At 41.3% G+C, this 23,863-nt stretch overlaps 1 protein-coding gene across 2 annotated transcripts; it reads right to left on the bottom strand.

Moving 5' to 3' along the window:
• Nucleotides 1-1,611: 1,611 nt before the first annotated feature.
• Nucleotides 1,612-23,077, bottom strand: llgl2 (LLGL scribble cell polarity complex component 2). Of its 2 annotated transcripts, XM_026352001.1 has the most exons (27): nt 22,761-23,077; nt 13,624-13,743; nt 12,598-12,695; nt 11,757-11,838; nt 11,477-11,592; nt 11,001-11,159; nt 10,744-10,906; nt 10,501-10,633; nt 10,361-10,415; nt 10,045-10,199; nt 8,689-8,900; nt 8,156-8,223; nt 7,825-7,978; nt 7,592-7,696; nt 7,208-7,303; nt 6,866-7,062; nt 5,398-5,545; nt 5,089-5,236; nt 4,877-4,993; nt 4,615-4,781; nt 4,235-4,499; nt 3,973-4,111; nt 3,855-3,883; nt 3,614-3,661; nt 3,189-3,231; nt 2,810-2,871; nt 1,612-2,712 (listed from the first exon to the last, which is right to left on the bottom strand). In XM_026352001.1, exons 2-26 carry the CDS (start codon nt 13,696-13,698, stop codon nt 2,832-2,834), a joined length of 3,012 nt encoding a protein of 1,003 aa, XP_026207786.1. In that variant the 5' UTR covers nt 13,699-13,743; nt 22,761-23,077; the 3' UTR covers nt 1,612-2,712; nt 2,810-2,831. The 2 variants fall into 2 exon arrangements, with proteins under 2 accessions (XP_026207786.1, XP_026207787.1); XM_026352002.1 differs by lacking the exon at nt 3,614-3,661.
• Nucleotides 23,078-23,863: the final 786 nt, after the last annotated feature.

The following is a 23,863-nucleotide window of genomic DNA, read 5'->3' as shown; positions in this document are numbered from 1 at the left end:
TCATTGGAACTGGCTAACATCTGTGTTCATGAGTCTACAGAAGGTAAAACATTGAACAAGCAGTGTGTCTATGGTAGGACACCATGAAAGAAGCTGCTGCTCACTAATAATAACATTTCTACATGCCTGACGTTTGCAAAAGAGCACATTGACACTCCACAGCAGTACTGGCTAAATGTTTTGTGGACTGGCATAAAAAGGTTACTGCATAGCATCATGAAAACATCATACCAATCCAAACCAAGTAGGGAGATGCATCAGTGTCTAGCCAGCTGAAACTCCAATTCAAAGTTGGGTGATGCTACAGGACAATGACCCAAAACACCAAATCAAGTTCACAACAGAATGGCTTCAGAAAAACTAAATCTGCCTTTTGGAGTGGCCAAGTCAGAGCCCAGGCCTCAACCCAATAAGCTATGGATGCTACGACTTACATATGGGGGGTTGGGGCAATACTTTTTTCACTAGCAGTATGAAGTTTTCATGGTTGTTCTCAATGAAGACATAAAAGATCAGATTTTTTTCCATGTTATTATTTTAAGCACATCATATTTGTTAATACTCTTGACTTAGATGAAAATCAGATTATGTTTTATAACAAATTAATGCAAAAAAAATTAAATAAATAAAAATTCAAAAGTTCACACACTTTTTCTTGTCACTGTGTACACTGTCAGGAATTTCTATGTAGTTCAGAGATGAATGATGCAGATTAGGAAATAAAAACATTCTCCATACTGTGAAGATAACCCCCAGAAAGAAAACCCCAGACACATTTGTTCTTGCGGAAAAACATGTAATATTTACACACAAGAAACTGTAGTGACTTTACAATAAAAAAAAAAAAATTAAAATTAGGGTTCTTAATCAGTTCACTACAAAAATATATTCTAGATTGATGCTAAAATACCCAGCATTCTGAGACACAGTACCAAAATATTTCCTTGTATGATCTAAATAGCAGCCAACCCCAGTTACAACAGGCCCACAGGTACAGAGTCACATACATACTGTATATATTAAAATGTCAGACTACAATAGCTTACAATTACATTCCTAAATAACATTCATTGCTGGCATTAAAAACAAAAAGGTTAATAGAAATCGGTCTAAACCAAAACCCAAAGAAACCCAAACCCCCCACACCCACCCCCCTACAAAATACAGCATTGTGAGCTCCGCAGTAGTGGAAAGGGCTGTGTTAGCAGTACATAGTGGTACAATAGTTATTTAATGCTATCGCTAATTTAGAAAACTGTGGCTGTAAAATTGAAAAGCAAGCAACATGGATGTGGTTCGTCATACATAAAACAACTTGTCATCTTTTTCTCTGTTCTGGGACGTCGCTGAAAACATTTTCCACATGTAAGGAAGCTCAATCATGCCAAAAAAAGAAATCAAGCTCTCACAGTATCTTTTTAAGGGTGACATTATGCAACAGGCTGTCTAAATTCTCCAAAAAATTACAACAAATAACATTTTAATTCTGATGATCTGATGCACAATACAAGCTAAAGGTGACCATGTCACATTTGAGTCAAAATTGTAAATCAAACCTTGTCAATTTATAAGGTATTAATGAAAACTGATGCAAAAATATGATGAGTACAAATTACAATGCTATATCAAAATTAGTATTACACCAAATTATGACACACAGTCAGAATTAGCATGTGAGTAAACTCACACTGTTTAGTAAAATTAGGACTTGAATAAAAATGATTATATAACAAAATTGTCATAAATAAAAATGATGACTGAGAAAAATGAATACTAACTTAATGTTGTGCAAAAAACAAAGACTGATTTTGACCTGAACATTGTTTTACTTTAGTATCCCATAATCGTGATTGAATTTAGCATATCATTTTTTTGCCATTACTTTCACTTAAAATATCAAAAGTATATGTTAATGTAAAATCTCATAATCATGAGTTGGTATCTCATGGGTTTGACTCAAAAATAACACATCATAATTTGTCTAAATGTAAAATTTGTTTTTTATCTAATATAATTTGGCCTCACAAAGATTTTTTTTTAGGCTTTCTAACTTCCCATCTGACTTCTTTTCTTTTTCTGGCAGATATCAGCTTCCATAGTATAAATCTATGGTTTCTTCAAATAAACAAATACAGGCACAAATAACATAAAATCCAGCTACAAAATATGTTCATCTTCATTATTGAAATCACCCCATCATTCCTTCCAGCTGAACATCCGTGTGGGGAGATGACGGCCTGAGAAGAGCACAGCAGAGTGTGGTGACTGCCAGTGGAAACTGTCCACATGAAAAGGCCTGCATAAAAATAAAGGCTTTCGGCTGGATGTGGGAATAACTGCTATTCAAGCTTCAACAAGTGGCATCTATGGCAGATGAATTATGGCATTGGTCACACATCAGGAATGTGCTTCTGTAGCTTTGGGTTAAATAGTTGTGACCGTGCAGCATTGATTTGTGTACAGTGTGTGGTCTTTAGGCACAGGTGGTGTCTCTTCCTTCAGTCTCTGTGTGCACCGTTAGCCTGTGCTGCTCAGAGCCAACAGCCATTTGGTGTCTCTCTACGAGGTGTCATGGTGGGCTGAGAGTCAGCAGGAAGGTCAGTCACTGAGGCAAGGGGTCAAGGGTCAGTAGTGTTTGTGTTGGCCAAGCAGGAGGCGGCTGCTGCGGCGGGGCTGCAGTGCGCTTCATATGCATCAACAGGACAGTCCTCTCTAGGTAGACAACATAAAGACACCAAACAAATGGACATCACTGTCTGTTGATTCCAAAACTGTTAATTTGCCGTTAGTAAAATATGCTACATCTCACCTCCACTGTCAAGCAACGGTCCTCAAGCTACAGCACTCTTCACATTATTACCTAGGAAGGACCTAAGGGCAAACACAACAGCTCTTAGCAACATGACTGGTTACTACTCTCAGTTGGTTGGACGGCTTCAGTGATCACTTTTAGAATATAACATGAATGGATGTTTGAAAAATATGTATTGCTGCTGAGGTAAAACAGTGTTGTGCTTGTCAAGAGTTTAAGATTGAGGCTACAATCAAATCACAAACATAACCATTTGTTACTACAAATATAAAGTGGAGATAAGTAAGTCACGATACCGATTAAAACCTGTCATGTTTGATCACTGCCTTGTCACGTGTGATGTGCCAGTATCAGTGAATGAGTGGTTGATACTCACGTCTGGTCTGCTTCGAGTGACTTCTGGATTTCCTGAAGTACTTCTGCAAGAAAACACAACATTATTGTAACTAACCAGTGACTGCAACATCCCACACTTCATATGAGATCCGCAGCAACAGTTCAGTCACATGAGGATACAGCTTGTTGGGGGTCAAAGCAAAGTGTCCAACTCATGCAATGGGACAAATGTTTGGTCAACAATGCTGTGTGATAGTTCAGGTTCCCAAACTGCTCATATGGGTGTGTCTGAGGACAATGGGAGCAGAAAGCTGACATACCAGTTAGAAGAGGCAACACATGGAGCAATAATAACAGAAGCCAGACTTGAAGTACATAGTATATGAAGTAATTGAGGGGCCTGCGGTATGATATTGCTGCTTTACAGTTTTAATTCTCTTGTTCGTCTCACTATAGAGTACTCACTCTCGTCATTCAGCAAAGCATGCTCCATAACACGTCTAGCTGCGCTTTCTGGAACACACAGGCAGCAGGCAAAGGACGTGTCATTACAGTCAGCCGCAAACAAGGTGTAGGTGTGTGTATAAAAACAGACGTAGCACATTAGCACAAGCACAATTTGACAATGACAAACAGATCAAAGGCAGGCGCATGTGTAACTATGCTGCTGTGTTTTTGTCATTTAGAGGCCTGAAAGACATTTTACCTGCATCCTCACTCTCTTGTCTGGCATTCCTAGAAAGAGAGAGGAGACAAACATCTCAGACCAAAATAACTTTTAAAGGCTTTCCAGGATAAAATAAAGACACTCAAGGCGTATGCACCTAGCTCTGCTCGGTTGTGGCCTGTGCTGAGTGGAGGTGCCTGATTGTAGAGGGGCCTCAATCAAACAGTGAGGTTCCACAAGGTTGCACGTGGACAGGGAGAACCGCTCAAACTCAGATGGAGAGATCAGGTAGAAGCCTGAAGAGAGACAAAAAGTTGATTTAACCTTATTTAAGATACTAAAGCGTCTAGTTCCACAGTCGCGCAATTTGATCCGTCCCTGTAAAGACTGAATACAAGTGGGCGTAGGCATGTCTTTACCCTGGCCGTGCTTGGTGAAGACGCAGGAAGCAATGCCGCTGACATCCTCTCGACGGATGCAGTTGTAGTGGACCTGCATCTTTACTGTAGGCAGTGACACCACGTGCACGTCGCCCTGATTAGTCAGAACCATCAGGCCGCTCTCACCATAGTCCTCTGTGCGACTACTACCAAACCAGGCAACACCTACCCTCCGCACTCTGGAACCGTCCATAGCTGTCAGTTTCAACTTCATCTTTGAGCTCACTTTAGGCAGGGTGAAAACCTAAACAAACATGACCATGGTTAACTTTAAATAAAGCTGCATCAAAATTACCTGTGTTACATTGGGGCTAGGTTGACAGTAACTTGTTGTGTGTGTGAGTGAGTGAGATTCTGACCTTAAACTGTTCCTCAGATATGACTAAGAGGTGGTGTGATCCATGCATGTCAGGTGAACGAGACAGGTCGTGGGCCACCTCCAGGGGCTCAGGAAGAGGAGCGCCATGACCGTCCAACACCACAATACCAACTACAGGAGCCCGGTGCATCAGCTGGATCTCCTTAGCTGGATTCAAGTAAGCAGTGACAGGGAGGAGGGGAAGTTACAGTGTGAGGACAGATCAACCTGAAAAACGCAAAACTTCCAAAACTGCTTCTTACCAGGTTGTGCTGTGACGGCTTCTTCTGTTCTGTGCTCTATGGAAGGAACACGGAGCATGTAAGCAAACACACAGCCGCCATTTGTTCCTGCCCACAGTGAAGGTGTGTTGTGTGAGCCTGTGAAAGAATGAGGAGATGTGTGAAAAACTTTACAATAGTTAATGGGGGTTTTTTTCAACTGACTATGTTTGGTCTTTGATGGCAGAGCTCACTGTCTGAGAGGAAGGTGTCGGCAAAGTAGAGTGTTCGTACGAGGCCGGTAAAAGAGTCATCAGAGGAGCGAGCCTCGATCTTCCTCTGGACAGGTGCCAACTCCATCTCTGCCAGCTCCGCCTCCAGACGAGCATTTGCGTCCTGAAGCTGCTCAGAGTTAAGAAAGTTATGGAGTAATGAGTGAAATGTACATTTCTGGCATTGATTTCTTCTTCCACTTTTATTCACCTCACATTGAATAAATACAATAATCACTTTACAATAAACACAAGACCAGTAAAACCAGTGCAGCAGAGCTGTGCAGATACCTTGGCTGCATTATTGACATGATGTTTCCTTAATGAGACTCTGCTGCGTCTGATTCTCCTAAAGGACTGACGGAGGGATTTCTTTATGCTCTTCACCCTGGACAGAGGACCCTCCATGGCAAGCTGGTCACTGGGATTTAGAGTGCACCTAGAGAGCAGAGAACACCAATTTAATTGTCAGAAAAAACCTGACACCACTGACATGACAGTGACTACAACTAATTGGCAGTCACAAGGGTGAAACACAAAAGCTACAAAAATGGGACATGTACATCACATCCTGAATGTGATGACAGATGCTATTAGGACAGTTCTACACATGCACAGGGTTGAATTGGCACCCAGGTATTCAGCCTTGTGAGCTGCACATTTAAAATTGCATGGTACATATTGTCAAGTTTACTATGGGTGCCTGATCCCAAATGGCAAAATCGCCTGACTTATTGTTCTAGACACCCTTTAAAATTAAGCGTGAAGTGTCAACACCAAGAGGGGATTGAGCTTGCCAACATTACAAGAGGAAACTATGTTGCACTGTTGATACAGAGTCCAGGTCTGCAGCTATGGGATGTGACACACCAAGCCAAAATGAAAGAACTAGAGATGACAGAGAGGTAGCTATGCTGCCTCACATCGCCTTATCTAGGCCAAACCGTGGCATTAGCAAATACCTCCTTATACCAGCAGGTGGTGTTAGTTTTCATGCATCATTCAAAAAGGAAAAATAGAACAAGACACAGGACTGCAGATATATAAATGAAAGTAAACCAGACTTTTCACACCACCGTCACTCACCACACACAGTTTATAGCTACTTCAAATCAAGTACATGTATGATAGAAAGTTGGCACTGGGGCCCTACTTTTTAATCAGAGTGATCTCTTTCACTGATGGGGTCATTGCTGAATAAACTGAAAATACACTGACTGAAGTGTCCAACTAGTGCCAACTGTGAAGGGTACACCACAAAAAACAAGCTGGCGGACGATGGCTTGGTGTGTCTCTGGCCCTGAAGTGAGGAAAACATGTTCTGCACAGGCCAGGTGAACCACCTCAATAAAACAAACATCTTCTTGTCAAACTGGTAACACACAGACTGTGGGAATGTAAGGTGGAGCCAATATTCATGCAAGTTACCATGAAACACTCATGCAGGAGAGTCCCAAACAGTAAAGCGGCAAAGGATGAACTATCAGACAAGTGGATACAGTATCAGTGTAATAACCAATGAGGGCACAAAGCAACATAAGCTTTATAAAGCATCTGTATCACTCCTCAAATGTACTATGTTATGACCTCATACTAGCTTTCCAGTTTAAGACTTGTCTGGAAAAATCAGTGGAAACTATTCCTTTACTCACAGCACCACAGACTGTGGTTGAGCAAGAACACTGTCATGTGTACAACTGCAAAAACACAGAGCAGAGACTTCCTGAAGAGCTTCATCTCTTCCTCTGTGTCTCCTTACTTGATGAGGACGTTGTTCTTCTGTTGGTAGTCGTACAGGCCAAAACCGTGGCTAGTGCCAAAAGCCACCAGCTTCCATTCTGAGTGCAGGGTGAGGGCGGTGACCACCGCAGGAGGCTGGCACTGGACCAGAGCAAAGGGTTGGAAGCCTGGAGGAAACAACACCGGGTCTTCTCGCACATCCAGCCGAGTGTGGCCCTAATTAAACCCATCAATATAACAAAAGTAACAGGCTTGTGAGATGTTCCGGTTCTCAGAGAGTGATGAGCACCTTATGAATAGTTCAAAGATAAATCATAAGTAATGTGTTTGTCTTCGCAGTAACCGTTCTAAAACTTCTTACCTTCCAGCGGAATCCCTCTTGGCCCTGCAGCAAGTCCACAACTTTAGCCTCCACGGTCTGCTCTGCAGTCTCGTCATTCAGTTCCAGCACCAGGATCTGCAAAGGCGAACAAAACACAGTGGAATAAATGAGGAAATAAAAAAAAAATATATATATACACACACTCTTAAGTGAAACAATGAGGATTTGAGGTTTTTGCACCGGACTGACTTCTCATACAATACTATACTAAATGCCATTTTGAATTTCCTATTTGTCAAGAAGATACTGATGCTGCGAATAAGAGCCATGCATCACAAAAAGTGACCGAAGAAGCATGCAAAAGGAAAAAATTATGATAAACTTATGGTATATTAAAGATAATATTTATTGTTATCATCTTACTTGACCAGCAGTTCCAGCCACAGTCAGATAACCGCTGTATTTACAAAGATGGATCTTCTGAATGCCGAGTCGTGGGTCGTCACTGTAGGGGTCAAAACAGCCAACCTGTGCAATAAACAATAAAGTCACAATGTGTAGAACATTATTATTCCTATTTTTATTGCATTATTATTACAGAATAAAGTTAAAGGTAAAGGTAAGGTAAAAGAAAGACACTGGAAACGTTTGCACACCTTTCTGAACGGCGGCCACTCCCCTTCAGTGCTTTGGTTCATGTTGTCATTAGGATCGGTGTCTGTTTGGAAGACTGCAGCCGTGCTTAACTTGTACATTGGATACAAACAGACTCCTGATGCATCCCAGAAACGCACTGTTCCATCCTCATGCCTGCATACATACACACACGCACGCACGCACGTGCGCGCACACACACACACACACACACACACACAAAAAAAAAAAAAAAAAAAAAAAAAAAAAACAATGATACCATTAAGATGCTTTAAAAAAAAAAAAAAAATCCAATAGATCTTTTCAAAGTTCACAAAGTTCAGCCAGACTGACCCTGTGAGCAGCAGGTCTCTCTGGGGAGGATCTGGAGCCAGGTTCTGGCCTCCTGTGATTGGCCATGGCTGCATGAATAGAGGGGAAATTAAGGTTTAACAATAATACCAACTTAATGCCATGTGTTCAACCAGAAATGAAGGAATGCATGTAGATTCAGAGTGCTGCATACCATATATGATGAACAGCACTGTGGGGGAGTAACTCAGAGTTACAATAAGACAGACCAGTACAATTTATTTTACAATCTGATCCTTCACTTCACTACAGTCTGAGATTAATGTTGCAATAGAGAATAGTAAATTGTTTTACTGTAACAAATAACAAATATACCATACTGTATACAATCCAAGCATTGACAAATTATGGATAATAAATCAAATAGATTATAATAGTGGCTTCTAGAAATCACCAAAAAATTATGCTATTCTGGAGACTTGAGAGTTGACTGAAATTAAAGATTTACAGTCAACTCTTTGTGTCTCATATACAGTGAGAATGGAAATCTTTGCAGACATCTGGAGACGGTGCACCTTTTTCGAGTAGTGTGTGTTCTGCAGGTCTCCAGTAGCAACGATCCTTTCCCACAGTTTGAGGGGAATGGCTGAGATGTGGTGGGAGCAGGTGATGGCTGAGCTGTGGAGGGGAACCAGGTACGGGGTCTGAATGATTGGCCAGCCTGCCGTCTGTAGATCGATCACTACCAGCTCCTCTTCTACAAGGACCACCAGAGCACTGGGATCTCCTGCAGAAGAGTAGAATAGAGTTAATAACAGTGACCACAGATACAACACTCACACACACACTTTTGTTTGGCAGTCAGTGTGAGGACACTCATTGACATAATGCATTCTCTAGCCCCCTACTATGTTTCAATTTTTTAATTTATCATATGTACTGCCTTACCCCAACCATCACAAATAACTGCCTTTACCCTAACAAAACTTAATTATAACCCTGAAATTGCTCTTCAAACACCAGCCAAGGGCACACACACAGACAGACACACCTGTAGAAAGGTTAGACTCACAGCTCTCTACAAAGTGTTGCTGAGATGGGAATAGGGTTCGAAGGCCACATGATCTCACTACAACAAATAACCATTTTAAATTCAGCAGAAAATGCCTAGTAGAAAACTAAACCAGAAGTAAGCTAACTCAAATTGTCTGTTACATCACTTGACATGACAAACGATGTGGGTGCGTGGTCCAAGTGTATCAGATATGCCACATGATTCAATCTGTTTACACACTCACCAGGACAATAGTGGCAGCTGAGTCAGTGTGTTTACATGTACACAAGAAAGCAGCTTACCGGGAGAAATCCTGTTACAGCAGGACAATTGTCGACATTTACGTCATGGGTGCACATCTTTTGACAGCAGTCTAAAAGATCCATCTATCTAAATTGGATTAGTTATAATATTGTGCATCCAGATACATGTCACATGTTACTGCCAAGTAGAAATGATAGGGGTGTGACTATTCTGAAACTCAGATCAAAACCACAACATATACATCCACATCTCTCGTCACTTGTCTTTGGGCATTGATTTTACCTTAAGAGCTGTTATTGTGGTCTTTTGACTTGTATTTTTAGTATTTCAAACATATCTGTGACATAGTGATGTAGGGATTTTATCCTGACTGTGAAGGGAAGAAGCTGCTGTTGCACAAATGAGACATCAACAGGATGTTTTTCAAAAGCAGCTGGAGTCGGCTAGCTTAGCTCTAGCACAGACATAGCATACGTAAATTAGTATACGTAATAACCCTAACATCTAATTATTGTAAAAAACATACATTAACCATATTATTTTCTGCATTCAAACATGTTCTCATGTTCTGGATTAGCCAATCTTCAAATGTTGTGCAGTGTGTGTTGCCTGCCTGTGTTTTGCGGTCCATCTTTGATGACAAAGAAGTCGATGATCCTGGAGGTGAAGTCCAGGGCCACGTGTGTTTTACTGTGGATCACTGTGATGCAATGCCTGTCCCCATAACTGGCCCTCGGCATACCACCACTAAACAGCAGGAATGGTGGCCTACACACACGTTCATGTTCAGGTTAGTTTGTCCAAATGATGATGAATGTGTAACAATGTGTCCCGTAACACAAATGAGAAATAAAGTTACACATTTAAACAGTGAGAAACTGTTGCTGCATGTAACGGTTGAATCTCACTGGTGAATAAAGTCAACTTACCCTTCTTTTGTAGGTAGCTGAACTATTTTAGAAATGGCCTTGCAAGGGAAATGTCCTGCAACAAAAGACAGAAAAGTAAGAAAACCATTTCTTGCCCACCGCTACAGAAGACTGTGCTGTGGACGGTTTTTCCTCCTCACCATATGGAATGTCGGATTTCTCCTCTTCCTCATTCACATCCTCTCTGCCCACGATCCACTGACAATAACTTCCATCACTGTGCGAACTGAGAATGTAGCTTCCATCATCCGTCCACCACACACTCTCAAGTTGCTATGATTACAATGAAAACATACATAGCAAATATGAAAGATAATTGCTGATTATACCTCATGAGTAACAGGGATTCCACTTAAGTCATTTACACCGGAAAGAACAGGTACCTGTGTGGCAGGGATGTGCTGCATGGCACAACGTTTCTCCAGATCCCATATGATCATGAGACCTCGTCCATAGCCAATAACGACCTGGTCTGGGTCGACTGGGTTCTCCTGTAAGGCCTCTACGTGTTCCAGATTCCTGCGGCCGATGTAGTCGTCTGGTACACTGGAGGAGACAGGAGAGTCAGGATGATGATTTGTCAGCAGTTATGAATCTGCGGGTATAAATCTCCAATTCAGTCTCATTAGTAGTTACTAACCTGCTGGCAACTTGGTCCAGACTGATGTTCCTCTCTTCCACCTCTCTGAACCCAGGGACTTCAACTATGAAGACATGTCCACCTTCTGTACCCAACAGCAGCAGCTCCCCTGAAGAGTGGGGCAGCACTGCTGTCACTCTGGTTACACTTGGAGGGGCACTGAAGAAGAGATGAAGAGTAAAGTATAACCCCTTAAATGATAGACCTTTTTGACAGTTTTTGTTTTGGCTGAATAATTTCAAGAAAAAGGACCAGGAACTAAACTTGCCATACTAACTGTTACTACTACTAATAACATCAACCAGTGTTTGCTGTTGTAGCAGCAATGTTGTTGACACTTATTTACTAGTGGGTATGTCTCTTACTATTTATGTGGTATTGCTAAATACTACTTCAGGAGGGCAGAAATTACAGCTCGAAAGTGAAAGTTGGAATTAGCATTTAGTTGAAATGCGATGTGTGCATATGTATTTTACCCAGGTGGTCCAGTGAGCGTAAAGCGTCCTATCTCCAGAAGCTCAGACAGTCCTTTGTGGGCTCTTAAAGTCCACATGTGCAGGCTGTTGTCATCCAGCAAAGTCACCAGTCCAGCCTAACCATGAGCCACAAAATCAACCATTACAGTCCAACAAAGATGTATGCAAGTATGTAGAAGAGGTTATCAGATACAAAGACTGACTGTTCTGTGATGAAGAAGTGAGGCTATAAAGTAAAAAGCTGTTGGTAGTGTGTTGCCCATTCAAATTTTGCCTGTACCTGGTAGGGGAGGAAGTGCACTTGTGTGACAGCGGCGTTCTCATCATGTAGGCCCATGAACTCCACACCTGGAGCTCCATATCTGAGAACTGGTCAAGGACAGACTGGATTTGATGATGACACTCAGTCCCTAAACGATCAGGCGTCTGTATCCCTAAGTTCAGCTTCATCTAGCTGTCTTTGAGTTGCCTGGCTAGAGGGTGGGGAGTGGTTTGGAACTGCGACACAAAACCTTAGATGTGCAAGTCGCAATTTTGTTCTTGGTTTTAGAACACACCCCTGCTTATTAAACAACTTGCACAAATACAGTAACCTGAACTACTTGTTACTTGACACTACTTCCACAAATGGCACCAACTACTTTTTACTGTGTAATTTTGGGAGAATACCAAAGTTGGTAGGTAATAATCCTGAATTAATTCTGGAATTTTTGTCGACATGTCTGAGTAAATCATTACACTATTATTTGAAATGAGTGTGTCATAAAAAGAACAGTATTCTGATATGGTGACTCATAGCGACACAGATTTTTCTCCTGTTGTGAATCTCTTGCACTATATGAATGGATTAACTTGGTGAGAGAACAAGCGATCACTATCCAAACGAGTGTGTGTCTGTGTCAGTGGGGAGAGGCAACACAGACTGTCTGAGAATGACGGGTGGGGGTGGAAGTGTTGAGCAACACCGTGGGAAAAGGGAAATACCTGAAGTACAAGCTCGTGAGCAGCAGGTGAGGATTTAGAAGCGTCACAGCTGTTCATTAGCACTTCCTGCCTTGAGTTTAAACAACGCTAGAATTCCTTCCTAACAATTATTTATATCGAGGTAGAGTGAAGGATACAGTTTGATGGCCCCGGAACGGGTGCCGATGGCCAGCAGCTGCAGGGATGCACTGTAGCCCAGAGCACTAGGCTGGTGGGGGAATCCATGCTCCACTGTCTGAATAATGAGAGAGTGGACAGACAAGAGGATGTGACATCGCTGACAATGATACATAAACAGGCTACAGATAAACTGCAGGCTGACAAGAAACAGGAAAAACTGCAGATACAGAACTATATCCTATTCCTATTATTGAAACCCACCCTCTGTCACTGCAGACCTGCTTCTTATATGACTGTAATGCTGCTAATATCTGTGGTTACATTAGGGCTTTGTAATTGCTGAGGATGATTAATCAGGATTTTGGCTTCATAACATGACATTTTCTTCCACTTGAGAGTTGTCTTCACACCATCTGTGGAACATCTACAGAGGTCTGTCATTTAATATTATTCAGGGGCTAGAAGCACAAAGATATGTTCAAGCTCTTTGTCAGATTTATTTAAGTAACAGAGTACACCATCATGGTTCTGAGTTATAAATTCCACTGTGTCACACTGGGTGCACATACACAAGTCTGATTTCCACTCCTACAGTTAGCTGTAAATGGGTGTAAACACATCCTTAATGACCCGTTTACTGTCTGCCCTGACAGCCTGTAAAAGATACAGGAAACAAGAAGACTCAGACTCCTTGAACAGCCTGGCAGCAGTTCAATTAATTTACTCCTTCGGTTTTTGGGTTTTGCCTTTGTAGCCAATCAAAGAAGACCAACATCAGGAGTGGAGACTGTCGCCTGATAACAGCAAGCTTATGGTCTACTATTCCTCTTTCATTCTACTGTTGTTCACCAGATGGTTTATAGCTACTTCTAATTGAGAATGTATCAGCCAGCCAATCAACTGGCTTTGGAGAGTTACCAATGTACATAACACAATTTAAATGAGTAGGTGATACAACTCTTCCAACTGTTATATCTCCCTTACTTTCCCCTTTACCTTATGTAAAGCATCTACAGCTGGATGTTGTGCTGAGGTTTACTTGCCTTGTTGAACTGGAAGAGCTCCTGTTTGATTCGATCTCTCTGGGACTCCTGGCCGTGTCGCCTGAGCCTCTTCATTGTGTCTCAGCACCAGCGTGGAGCCTGCAGGCCCACTCGCGCACACTGCATGGAGATAGGAAGGAAAAGAAAGAAAATTATTAATATGGTTGGAAAAAACAATGCACATGCTAAGGTTGGGACTATTTATTTACCGGAAATCACTCGTAACTAGTCAAAACGTAATAGCTCTGAAAAATGACCCCCTCCCCCCCAAATGGTGACCTGCATCACACAACCGCTTAAGAGTCCATAGTTGGTCAGTGGGTAAGAGGTGGAGAACACCCTGAACAGATCACAAGTATACACAGTCATTCTCAAATTCACATCTAGCTGCATGTGTTTAAATTGTAGGCAGAGACCCACACAGGAATAACGAGAACATCTAAAGTCCACACAGAAAATTGGCTGGCAGATTTAAACCCATGACCTTTAATCTGTGAGGCAGGAGTGCTAACACCACAGAGGCAACATGTGGTATACAGAAAATGTGGTTGATAGGCTTGAGTCATATCATGAGTGGTTTTCTGATAAACTTGTAGTCCACCACAGAAACAAAGCAGATTTGTCTATAAATATCAAGCCTTCACTTGAACAGTATTGCTCAGTCTATACAATATCTGTATCAAAATGTAATGTTAAACAAGTCAGTCACTGCTGGGGTTCAGGGAGTAATATCACTTTTCATACCATCATCTATCTAGCACTGGTGGACCAGGTCTCTGATACTGCAGAAGCATTGTGGTTCTTTCTGTAATAGTCCTGTCTGACCACAACCATTTTTAACTTAAACATCAAATGGTTGGAACTTTAACTGAGGCACTGTCAATGTGACATGCTGTAACAACCAATCAGAGCAGTCACGCTGGAACTTGTCATCCAAATAAATGGGTAGCACCATAAACTAAATTAATTCATAAAATTTTATCTGGACTCTGTCGGAAAGGTTGACACACACACACACACACACACACACACGCACACACACACACACACACACACACACACACACACACACACACACACGCACACACACACACACACACACACACACACACACACACACACACACACACACACACACACACACACACACCTCCCCTTAAAGGAAAGACAGTCAGAGGTCAGTCAGGACACAGCTAAGAAACCATTGTTTTAAGACACGCACTGAGGTACGCACACACAAAAGCTAGTGAAAACACCTGCCACATATAAAGGTGGTTTCCACAGAGGCGACTTCAGAGAAAGACAGAAAGGACAGGAAGAGGGTGATGGGTGGGGATGTTGGTGGTGGGGACATTGGAAAGAATAATATCATCCTTAATTCTCTCTTTTAGCAACACAAAGTAAGTCAACAAACAGGAAAGCACTGACAAGAGTGAGGGAACAAATCTTGTAAGAGACAACATTTGTCAGCAGTACAGTGGTGGCTTAAGCGCCCACGACGTACAGAGAGAGTGACTGGTTAAGCTCCATCACGTGAACGAAAGGCTGGACCACAGAGCAGCACCTGGGCCGCTAAGCCACGCTGTCTGTGCATCTGCTGTGAGAACAGGCCCTCAGCTCACTGGCTCCTTCGCTCACTGGCACTCAGCTCCGAGCGTTTCAGACACAGAGACGGGAAAACTCATAAATGCCGTCGTGTGATCCACAGAGTCACAAGTCCGTGACAATGGTCTGGGCCATGAGTCAGTTTTCCGTCTGAACCAGCTTATTTGCCTCAGACCAAATTATACCCTCATATCAGCTCTGCAGCCTTTACTCACTGCTAAGTAGTGTCAGACATTTCCAACTGCAGCTTCCTGGATGGGGAATGTGTATATATGTTGATTTACAGTAGCCATGTTACTACAGAGCTTGTAAACACATTCCATGATTACCCAAGTAACCTGATGTCTCCAACTGAACATGTAAACTAAACACACAGAGACCGAGACCAAGCACAATCAGTGGAGAGAGCTCAAAACCATAAGCTCTGCCATAACAATGGCTGTGTGGGAGGGTCTCTTTCACAAGCAACAGCTAAGGGCTCCAAGGGCTACGACAGGAATGTGCTGATACGGAAAAAGAAAAAACTAAAATCTAATTAATCACAATTTTTATTTTAATATCTGTATGAGAATTTCTTGTAAACATTTTCACAAGTGCTAAATATTACGTGTTAGTTTATAGTTTAGTGGTAGGCTCAGGGTACGAATCCCAGCTGTGGCCCAGTAGGGGTCCTTAGGTAAGACCTCCTTACGCTTACCCTGATTTTGCCTTGTATCTTGCAGGTTGCTTTAAAAAAAACGCCAAATGACTAAATATAAATGTATTAAGGCTGTATGACGTGGTTTAATTCAGTCTATGTGGATGTGCAACAACCTATAGGAGTGACATTACTCTCTCTGGTATTTAGTGACTCTTGAGACTGCCTCCATAAAGGGGATAGGCTGACAACTGGAATTGAATCTGAGCTGTCAGGGTGTCTGTCTTCTTCCAGTAATAATCGATCGTTCCACACTTGATAATGACTAGGAGTTCTGGCAGTAGATAGACCTGTAAATACTGCAAGAGAATCTAAATATAGTACATAAAAAATTTCTGTTGAGTGAGCACTAAGAGTGGCACAGACTCTGGCCAATTAGGTCCAACTGGTCATCTCAACCAAATAACATTCATAATTTGCTGGACAGTCCATAAGTGCATGCCTTCCTTTACAGATCAGAAGAGGACAACACAAGATACACAGGCTGATATAGCAAAAGAATAATTCATTTACAGCAGCTGTTGCCTCCTACTCGATTAATTGCAGCCTTTCATATAACTTAAGACATTCAAGCATAAATTACATATCTACTAAAGAAGCGAGTGCTATTCCTACACTAGATACTTAATCTGGCAGCAAGCAGGGGAATGAACATCACAATTATGTTAACTGAAGGGATGTTTAAAGCTGTCTGTTCACACATATTAACCTCCTGTACTGCCCTGCTGTAAACACTACACAGCCTGGTTGTGGCCAAAATGAAGACAAAAAGTAATATTCAACAAGTTAGTCAACAAGGAAACTATTTTTTTTTAAGCTTTTCAATAATTTACACTGCACCTGATCACCATACAGCGATGTAGGACATCCAACAGAGAGTAGGTCACAGAGCACACGTTACTTTGTCAGAGTGCTAGTGATTGAATAACTCTGCTTTAAGGCCTGCACACCCTTAAAGACTAGCTCAGAGTCCCAAAGACTGGACAGTTGACCTTTAAAGATGTTTTTCACTACAGATTACAGAAACTTGTCACCAAATCAAGTCATGTCGCACGTCATCAAATACCTTGTCTCTGTGCTTAAATACCAATTTGAGTTATTGCATATTTGAATTATTATTATTATTATTATTATTATTATTATTATTATTATTATTATTATTATTATTATTATTATTATTATATAATAATAATAATAATAATAATAATAATAATAATAATAACTAAAAAAAACATCACAGAAGAAACAAAGGCTGCAACTAGTTAGAGGTAGAATACCCATCTCCAACCAAACCTGACCCATCATTACCTAAGGGATCACAAATTAGAGACCATGAATTTGCACGCAAGAATCTGTTTCACAAACTCAACTGCATCAAGTTCTGGCTGGGTACAGATATAAAATAAAATCTGCTTGTTGAGTTCAGCCACCACACTTTGGGCTCAGGTCAGGTTCAGACAGAAATACAGAGTCAGAATGATACTCCAGCCAACAACCTCACTGTGAGCACAGAACTGGCCAAGAACTAGCCCTCTACATAATCCCCAAACTTGTTGCTTTGTCACTAAAGATTTTTGTATGGATTTTAGTCTTTGGACAGTACCAGACTTGCTATCCAGAGTATTAGTGATAGAATTTTCTCTGTTGCAGATGTTAAACTGAAGAAGGTCACATAAAATTATATTTTAAATAGATCACTCTTAGGGAAAACGTGTAAATTAGTATTTTTCCACATTGTGACTAAGTCATTCCTGGCTATTCACACTCTGTTATTAATAACAGAGTGACTGAAATGGAAGATTTGATGTTTTCCATTCTGTAGGGGAAAATCTGTCAATTCAACAACACCAGGTTCCTTTCCCAACAGTCATTTTTGCAAACACAACGATTATGTGCATATTTTGTATACCCCAATTTACTTTTGTTTTCATCAAAAGTTCATTTATATTGCCACTGACTATTGGCAAGGTTACTGTGAAGTAACAGGTAAGTACCTGTTAGTAATTCAGAAGAGCTGTGGCAGTCGAGAAATGAGCAACACCGAAACAGAGCAGATCAGGTCAGCCCACCCTCAGGTGTGGACTTTCCCAGGAATTCAAATTGATGTGGAAGAGTGAGAGTGAAGAGAGAAACAACCAACAACGAATGACAGTGAACACAGCCTCTTTCGTAACATTGTTTGATCTACAGTGAGCTCATCTTTTAGCAAGATAAGATTACATACAGTATTTACCCTTGGTAGCAAACAACTGGTTTATTGACTCAAAAGGTCACATTCAGAAACTCAGGCCATCTGTGCTGTCCAATATACCACCGTAAATGGCCTTCACTTGAAACAGGTTCACTCCTATAGCAAGATGCTGTTTGTTATCTTTCACGCCACGGTTTGGTGATTTCATCAAATTCCCAACATATCTCCTGAGCCATCTTAGTTAAGGAGGTAGTCAATGAAGGAATGAAATGCACAAACACAGGCCTGAACACGACAACCTGAACACACAGTCCACTGTAAACTAGTCTCAATGACATAGTGCAGTACAGTAACAATTGAGTGGCCAGGAAATGTGAGGAATCCAAAACATTCTACTTATGGACTTGTGCAATCAGCAGCTATGCCAGCACTTGCTGCAAGACAGAAAAAAATAGGTGCAGACATTATTATTCCCTCCCCAAGTGACGATTGATCAAGTCATAAATTTTAATTCAGTGTAGGAAAATGAAGCTCCGAAAGAAACCATGGGGACAGGCTTGAACACATGTACTGCACAATCAATTGTCAACACGCAAACACACGAGAGCTGTTGATAAAAACACAAATTAAAAAGCATATCAGGGCCTGACACCCTGATTTGAAAATGTTGATCACCAAGTTATTCCTGGTTGTGGTGAGGGGAATTACTTCACTTCAAGTCAGCATTGAATGATGCGCTGTGGGTTAGGGCTTGACTAATCAGGTTGGTGCAGTGAGGAGGAGGCACGGTGAAGGGGGGGGGTGTCAGACCACTATAAAAGAGAAACCAAGTGTGATGCCGAGGCTAGGTTAACTGCTGCTGAAAACACGACAAACTGTGTGCTTAAATGAGATCTTTTTAGTTGTCGGGTGTGGCTGGCAGGATATCATATCTCCCACTAACTTGCTCTGTTTCCTGTAATCAGAACCATGTAGACACAGAGAAGATGAGGGCGATTGGAACACAACGTTTACACTATGCAAGCTCAGATTGTCTCTGACGGGAGCAATTACACTGCGTTTGACTTCACTCTCACTGCATTTCATTCACGACAGTGACTTGATCCCCATATCAATATGTTGCAATACTGTGAATGCAGTAAATACTCAAAAATAGTGTATTGACTTTTAATGAATAGTTTAGGGACAAAGATTTGTGTCAGACTGTGGTTCATTTAGTGTTCAAAATCCTACCACTGGATACAGCAGATGTTCAGATAGCACAAAAAAACACTTAGATTATATCCATATAAAGGTGAGATTGATTAATTAGAGGGTAAGGTCCATTGCTCTTTCCCTTCTGTACCCGTTTGTTCTGCTGTAGTGGGTGAACTGAGATGCGTCATGAAACTTTACTGACAAAGCTCTGCAGATACACCAACAAACTAAAGGATGCATTCACATATATCAGTAGTGACCCTTTACCCTTTCTCAATAGTCATTAATGCAAACCCTACTTTCTAGAGATTTGTCTCTCTCAACAACTTCTATGGACTTGAGCTACTGTAGTCTTAAATTAATTGTGCGAATGTGACAAGTTGTGTGATCTAGCACTTATCACTGCTTAAATGACCTTGGTTAAAATTGACAATCAGAAGTTCAGTTTACACAAAACTGCTCACTGTAGCCAAAGACTAAATATGAGTTAACAGGTTCTCACTAAACCTCTGAACAATCAGACTGGACAGAGACCTCTTCTCTTGCAAAAACTACCTGCTGATCTTGCATTAATTTCACTATCCAGTTAACCCAGTTAAAATGTTTATGTTTTAACATATGTCATCAACTGTTAGTCCTGAATCAAGATCTTCAGTATTAGAAAATAAGGTGTGTCAGAGTCAATAGGCTGTTAATGTGTAAATACAAATTCCACACAGTCAATATTTGATCTTCCGCTGTGGACAGGTCTACAGTACAGACACCCACTCGATACAACCAGAAATTGAACCAAAATTCTGTCAAATACACTGTATACATCTCGTATCTAGATTCAGTTCCACACCTAACACAGACAACTACAGTAAACAGCAACTAAACACTATCATATGAATGAATTACGATGTCAGCCATATGTTGTAAAATATTTTAATGTGTTAAGAGATAAGGAAGTCTCTTTGATGTTTTCGTTTGGCAAGTTTGAAATAATTTCCTTAATTATTAAGGCCAAATTCCTTTCATCCTTTAAACTTCTGTTCATGTAGCTTCGGTTTTAAACTGTTATAAGCAACATGAAGTCTCAATTATGGCAAAGTTATGTCTTCACATTTGTTATTAAATGGTCGGCATGATCAACTAATTGTTGAGTTTAATTTATATAGAAGTCTACTGCTAACTTAAACACAATAAGACAGTGTCATTCCAGGAATGCTGGATCCACACATTAGTCTTAAATATAGACCGTGATATGACAGTCATGAACACAAAGAGGTGGTGGTGTATGTGCTGTAACACCTCATGAGCGAGGGGACATTTCAACTTCCTATATCTAATAACAGAACTTTTTTGTTTCCCCGTCTGATAATGTTAAGTCAAACAGGAATTGTGTTAACAGTTAACAGCACTCGAACGCAGCATTACAGCCTGTGCCAAGTTTAAAGTTTACAAGCACGTCATTCCTCTCGGACATTTCACCAGCGCAAGCTCAGAAGAATTTACTTTCCTGTTCAAAGTTCACAAAAGGAAGTCTTTGAAGACAACACTGTAAAAGACCTTGACAAGACATTGTTTGTACAACTAAGATGTTGTAGAAATGCCCAAAGTTTCACTGGCTCACCCTACACTAGGAGGGACCATTTCTATTGCCTCCATAATGGTTTCAGGTGGACTATGCAGGTGGGACAGTACCAAATCTGCAGAGAACAAAGGCCTTTTGTTTGGATACTCCTGCGCTGATGCAGGTGGAGCAGGGGGACACTGGCTGTGTGTTCTTCACTGTCCTGTCCTGATTGTGCAACATTTTTTTGCAGCTTGTGGTCAACAGTGCGCGGGCTCTGTAACTTTTGTCTTTCAAAGTTGATCACACTAAGAATTATACAGTAGAGGCGGGGGACCAGGTTATATCTAAACAGTTTTCAGAAATAGACACTGACTGACTAACAAGTCTCACACAGTTCATAACTACAACAGAGCTAGCTTTGGTTGAATTGACAAAATGTGAGTCTGGATGTGTATTGTAATTATTTTACTCTATAACCTATACTGTCCTGAATTCCCCTTTAACTTGTCCAACAGGTTTACCGCTTGTTCCTCATACACCCCCTCACCTGCCCCCCTCCATGCTAACCTACTACTCATGCTCAGAAACCAGACTGTTGAGTCAAAGCTTACCAACATACCTGGCTACAGGACACACCTTACTAATGTTAGCGGGCCTTAGGGTGCATTCACACCAGACTCCACCTGGCGGAATTTGCTGCCATGGCCACAAAGCACAGGGGCACAGGAACGAGTGTGGGTAATGTTGTGAGTGCAAACAAATTGTAAAAGCTAGAATTGTTAACGAGCTAACAATAGCAGTTATAAATTAAACAATGTGCACAAACATTCATTCTTCTCTGCTGCTTTTAATATCTCACCTCACAGAATCACTCCCAAATAGAAGCACACATTTCCCTGAATGAGATGTCAACCTCACATCCTGCCTCAAATCAGCTACACATGGACATTGGAGAAAGTTCAAGTTAGATCACAGCAGCGTACTATGAGCCGAAGCGGGTCAATTCGCGATCGTGGTTTCGCCCCGTTTCACACATGTATGAATGGGAAGCAAACGTTGGTGTGAATGCACCTGCGGAGGTTTCCATTATTAGGCAACATGAGCTGCAGATACTACTCACCTGACTAGTACCTACACGATGAAGTAATCAAGAAACACCTATGGTTAGTTCCCCACTACGACATAAGTTAAACCACTCCTAAATGTACTTTTATTTTCTCCTCAGAGCCCATGTCTTGCTATATGAACGGCTTCTCTCTGTAACCATGCTAACGCCCACTTAAACACGTTATGGTGTTTAATACGGTGTACTGTTTAGTGTAAAGTGATAACCTCACCTGGATGAATCTTCACCGACACGGTCAAGTAACATCCACGCCGATCTACGTAAAGGATAATGTTTGGAGAAAATGGAGAAACCTCCATAACGACGCTTTTTACGAGTTATTTCGTTACGATAGAGTCGGCATAATAGCAATCCACCAAGAAAACAATATAAACAGTAGTTGCTGAATTATAATCCTAAATTACTGCTAACCCAAACAATCCGTATGCTGATTGAATCGACTTGTTTGTGTAGAGGGCAGTGCAAGTCTAATTCTACCAAATGTGCAAATTAGCTGTGAACAAGTCAACACTAAACTAACTTAAGCTAGGGATAACAGGAGTAAAGATTAGCCAGCTAACGTTAGCCCTTGAGCTGGAAGAAATGTCAGCAACTTCAGCTAACGTTAGTTAGCTTCAGGTGTTGTCGGAAAAAGAGGTAGCGGGTAGGTGTGATGAACGGCTGACTTACAATTCTTTGTTACCTGGCTCGCAGGAAAACACCTGAGGGAAACAGTTCCCTGTAAAACTGAAGTAACCCCACCGGCCCACTTCCCATAACCTACCTGATTGAAAACGGCCGTTGCTTAGCTGCTGTCCACCGTTTACAGCCGCTAGATTAGACTCTACCTCCGGCCAGTGTCTGGTGTTTTAGTTGGTAAAGAACTCCCTCCTCCTAGAAAGTCGAGGAAAAATGCGACCAGACCAAAACCAACTACTCCCAGGATCCGAGTGACAGCGTATCTGCCGAAGAAATATCCCCCCTGAGAGCACCGGTTGACAACTCTGCTGCTCTTTCTTTTTCCACCGCTGCGGCACCGACTAGCCTTCGAGCTTCCTGCTAGGCTAAACTTTCCTGCTTCGCTAACTCCGCCCTTGTGATGCATCGAGTGCACCTCTCTAGACTCCTACCGCGGATCCTTGACTCCTAACGACACATCCAGTCCCACTTCCGCGTTAACTGCACAGGCTTATTTTTTATTTTTTTTTTCCCTTTGAAAACATCGCGCCTTTCATTTTCCCATCCAAATATCTCACCTCCCACCACGCTGCTAAAATGTGAAAAGGCAGTTTTAACAATAGAAAAAGGCAAAAGTATCTGGATAGTGTTCAAAACTACAACAGCTCCCATGAGGCTTTGCGCGGGTCTATAAATGTTGAACGCTACCAACTGCTGTTGTGTTTGCTAAAATGTTTCATTATAAAGATTTAAGCTTGTTAAATTTGTCTTAACAGCAGTACAAATTAGAAATTCAGTACTAATTAGTGCTAATTAGACATTCTATTAAAATGAAACCATTGATCCAATCACCATTAATCTAATCACCTACACATGGTGCAATCCTCAATCCAATAGAGAATTTGTGATGGACTTGAAAAGGGCTGTTTACACCTGATCCCTACTCAACCTGACAGAGTTTAAGCAGTTTTACAAAGGAAAATGACAAAAAATTCCAGTTTCCAGATGTACAAGCTTAATTGAGACCTCTCCACACAGACTCCATGCTGTGATTACAGTCAAAGGTGCATCAATTAAATACTGACCTGAAGAGAATGAATATTAACGCAAACACTGATTTCACCTTAAATATTTTTGATTTAATTGAAATTACTTGTTTTCACTTTGACATTAATGATGTATTTTTCAAGCATTTTTTTGTCAAAGTTG

Source organism: Anabas testudineus, chromosome 19 (genome assembly GCF_900324465.2).
Source record: "Anabas testudineus chromosome 19, fAnaTes1.2, whole genome shotgun sequence".
In the NCBI taxonomy this organism is placed as follows: Eukaryota; Metazoa; Chordata; class Actinopteri; order Anabantiformes; family Anabantidae; genus Anabas; species Anabas testudineus.
The sequence above is the reverse complement of the archived record's forward strand: the minus strand, read 5'-3'. Positions and strand labels throughout refer to the sequence as shown.